The 3,315-nt window shown below is 42.2% G+C and overlaps 1 protein-coding gene across 1 annotated transcript; it reads right to left on the reverse strand.

Annotated features, from left to right (window-relative positions):
- LOC109485231 lies at positions 1 to 1,967 on the reverse strand (the record flags this gene model as incomplete). The annotated part of the gene is made up of 2 exons (XM_019788677.1): positions 1,809 to 1,967; positions 1 to 90 (listed from the first exon to the last, which is right to left on the reverse strand). Coding segments are annotated over exons 1-2 (249 nt in total), but the record flags the coding sequence as incomplete, so codon positions are not given.
- Positions 1,968 to 3,315: the final 1,348 nt, after the last annotated feature.

Consider the following 3,315-nt stretch of genomic DNA (forward strand, 5'->3'; position numbering starts at 1 on the left):
GAGGTAGTCTCCCAGGACCCGGAACAGGGTGCGAACCGCCATCTTAAAGTCTTCTTTCGTGACCTTTGACCCTTCACTTTGGTCGTAAACCTGTGGGTGAAAAGGTAATTTGATATTGTTGAACTGCTACAAGAAGTCACGCACTCATGAAGTATCGACTTACCATAACAATTATGCAACTTTTAAGTTAAAAGTCTTAACTACAATTTCTCGTCCTCGTACCTACAGTATGCTAAATGATGTGAACCTTTACGACTGACGAATCAGAACTGTTTTCATTGATTATGCAAATAGTGTTTTAGTTCATCATACTCTCCACCCAAATTATAAGGATCCAAACTTCTGTCACTTCTTTCTCTCCTAGAAAGATTGTGGAAAAAAGACAAATCATCCACATTACACATGACAAGGAATCAGTCATGACTGGCGTTTGGATGCTATAAACTCAACAGGCATTGAGATGAACACGGAGTCTGACACACGGCCCCATGTGTTGTAGTAATCATATTCTGTAGACGTCTGTAGCTATAGTCGTTGCTATATTGGAGTATTCGCTCTTCTTAAAAACCCAATTATATCTCCCGCCATATTGAAGTAATCGCGTTTATGCCTGTATAATGGATGTCCTTTGATCGCCGATGTGGAGAATCACTGCACAAACGACAACTGTCTAGAAAATATTCTGTTCACTACGATGACAACAAGACGATTCATACCTCATTATTGTCAACCATGACAAGCGAAACCTTATATCAGACATTTTTAGAGTCCGTGAGGCGGTTTGACTTGGGACCGAGTCAATAGATAGGATTCACACAGGCGGTCATTACTGCTTTACACCCCCTTTCCACAAGAGGCAATTTGACAGACAATGAATTTCATAGGTAAAGAATGATTTTTTTTACGTCTTGTATGTCCTGTTGTCTTTTAAATTATACCTTCATATCGTCCATCACATTCCAGTTATAAAATCAAGGACTACACAAATCCACTTTCGGCCGCCGTACGATCGCTGATCTAGTTGAAAAGGGTCCTTCTAGCTTTAAATTTTTTGTTCAAATATTCGTGTGGGATGAAAGTGTTCTCGTACACGCGCACATGCCACGGGAAGCATGAAGGCCACCGATTTTCTAATGCTTTAACCTAAGGTTAAAACAACTCACGCCCTTGTAATTGATTTTAGCACACTCTTCACATACATGGTAGGCGGGCAGCCATGCTATTTCTAACAACATTAGCCCGTCAGTGATTGAAGTGGCACGAGGCAAACCTTAGTGGTCTTGTGAGCGTGGATGTGTACGTATATGACCTTTGCCTTCCTAGTTCGAGAGAAAAGGAAAGGATCATGGAATGGCAAGAAAATTCAACTGCGGAACGTGATTACGTCTAGTTCACAGGAGAGTTGGTTGAATGCTAAGGTGTGAAAGGTATCAATTATAGGACCTATCTGGAATAACCTGAAATTCGTGCATGCAGTACATAGAAAGCTACTAATGGGACCATAGTCTAAACATTTCTTTGTTTTGCTAGCACCTCCCAACATACCAAATATTATATAGATCCAACCACAACCTCTCGAGTTATGCTGTTCACAAACAGGCACACGCGTAGACCTTGACACGTAGACCCAAAAACATAACCTTCTTGGTTGGTTGCTACTTCACAGCCAGTACAGGCCAATGAATTTGAACTTGTAATTCATATCCAATTTGTAGAGTGGCGCTCGTGCACCGTACCAAAAGTATTGAACGTCACTGGCATGCGAATCTGCGTTGCGTTTCAAAGTGCAGTCGCTAGATGTCTCTTACCTCCGCTGCAGGGATACTGTCTGCGGCAGCCTCCGGTGTGAGGAGCTCCGAGGACTCTGCACGCTTGCGGCCCCAGGTGTGCGTGTAGGTGAAGGCTCGGGCACACAGGATCTGTGCCAACAACAGGGCGGCAAGAAGAGCGGGTAGTCTCACTGACATCCTTGGGATTCCTGGAATGAGTGAACAACGAATATGAAATGTTTTCACCGTGGAAAGCACAATTTTCAATCACTACTAGTGTAGAGTCTAGACTGCACAGAATCACAGGCAATTCTTTGCTTTTTTTTTCTGACATCCTCCACCTTAAAGTAGGAATACTACGAGTGAAAGATAACGCCAGTTGCAGCTCGCTTGTACATGTTGGATAATTTTATTCTTGTTTAGTGAGGGGAAAGGCGGGAAACTTTGCAATGATGCTATTCGAGAGTAGGTTGACGAACGAAGACCACAGATTAAAACTAAGCGACAGAAACTTTGCAGAAACTTGCTTCCGGGAAGTCTTCGACGTTGGGTGTGTTTCTTCAATCAGTGTTGACTGATTACATACGTCATAGAGATTAACCTCCATGATTGGAAATACGTTATCTGTCAAGTAATCTGGCGTGATAAGCTGGCGGCCTAGCTTTGATTTAATTCAGTATTTTTTACTGGAGGCTGAAAGTTTCACCTTTATTTATCACTTTTAGGTCGCATTTAGAATTTCTTTCCTGTACATATCTTCTTTTCTGTACGTTCTACTATGACAGACCTTAGGCATGCACGCGATGCATGCTATGGGCTTGTTTAGATGTGCGGCCGTAGTGTATGTGCCTCTCAGCATTGTTACAAGCTGTCCACTAAAGGATCTCTAATGTAATGCAGGACAACTCCACAATAGGTTCATCGTTTCCTAGTTTATTGATGATGATACATTCCGTTAAAGCGTGTGCCAGAGTTGAAATCAGCCATTGAATAACGAGTATCGCTGAGCGAAATTCTATCTTTGAGCACACCTTAAAGCATACGCAAAAGTTCATTTTTTCACTCTAGGGAACATTTTTGTTGCGTAAGCCGAAAACAAATTCCCTTCTCTCTGAGATAGAAATTACCTTTTACACCCTTTTCTTTCTGTTGAGAGCCAGGTGTGGGGTATCACCAAGCTTGACCTACGTTTAGCGAATTGCGCGCTTGCGTTTTTATTTCTTCAAAGCGCCCCGCGATGTGAGCTGCTCTCGGCGCTATTAGTCTGGTGGCAGAGACCGATAAGCGTGCAATGCGGTCCATACAAAGTTTTTTTGTTGTTTCTATATCTCTGAGGTGTGCTCTTTCAGAATCTGAATGATGCCACTCTGTCATCCTTGGGCAATTCGCACAATATGCAAATTAAGGTGGCCATTACTGAAACTCCAGTTTTCGTCAATATCTCAGTAACTACTCATGGTATCAGAATAATTTTGGTGTCTATCCCCATCTTTTGAGGGATAACGAATTAAATTAAGCCATTTCAGTAAAGTTAGAACCATTATTT

This window comes from Branchiostoma belcheri, unplaced genomic scaffold (genome assembly GCF_001625305.1).
Source record: "Branchiostoma belcheri isolate BF01 breed outbred unplaced genomic scaffold, Haploidv18h27 scaffold74, whole genome shotgun sequence".
Classification (NCBI taxonomy): Eukaryota; Metazoa; Chordata; class Leptocardii; order Amphioxiformes; family Branchiostomatidae; genus Branchiostoma; species Branchiostoma belcheri.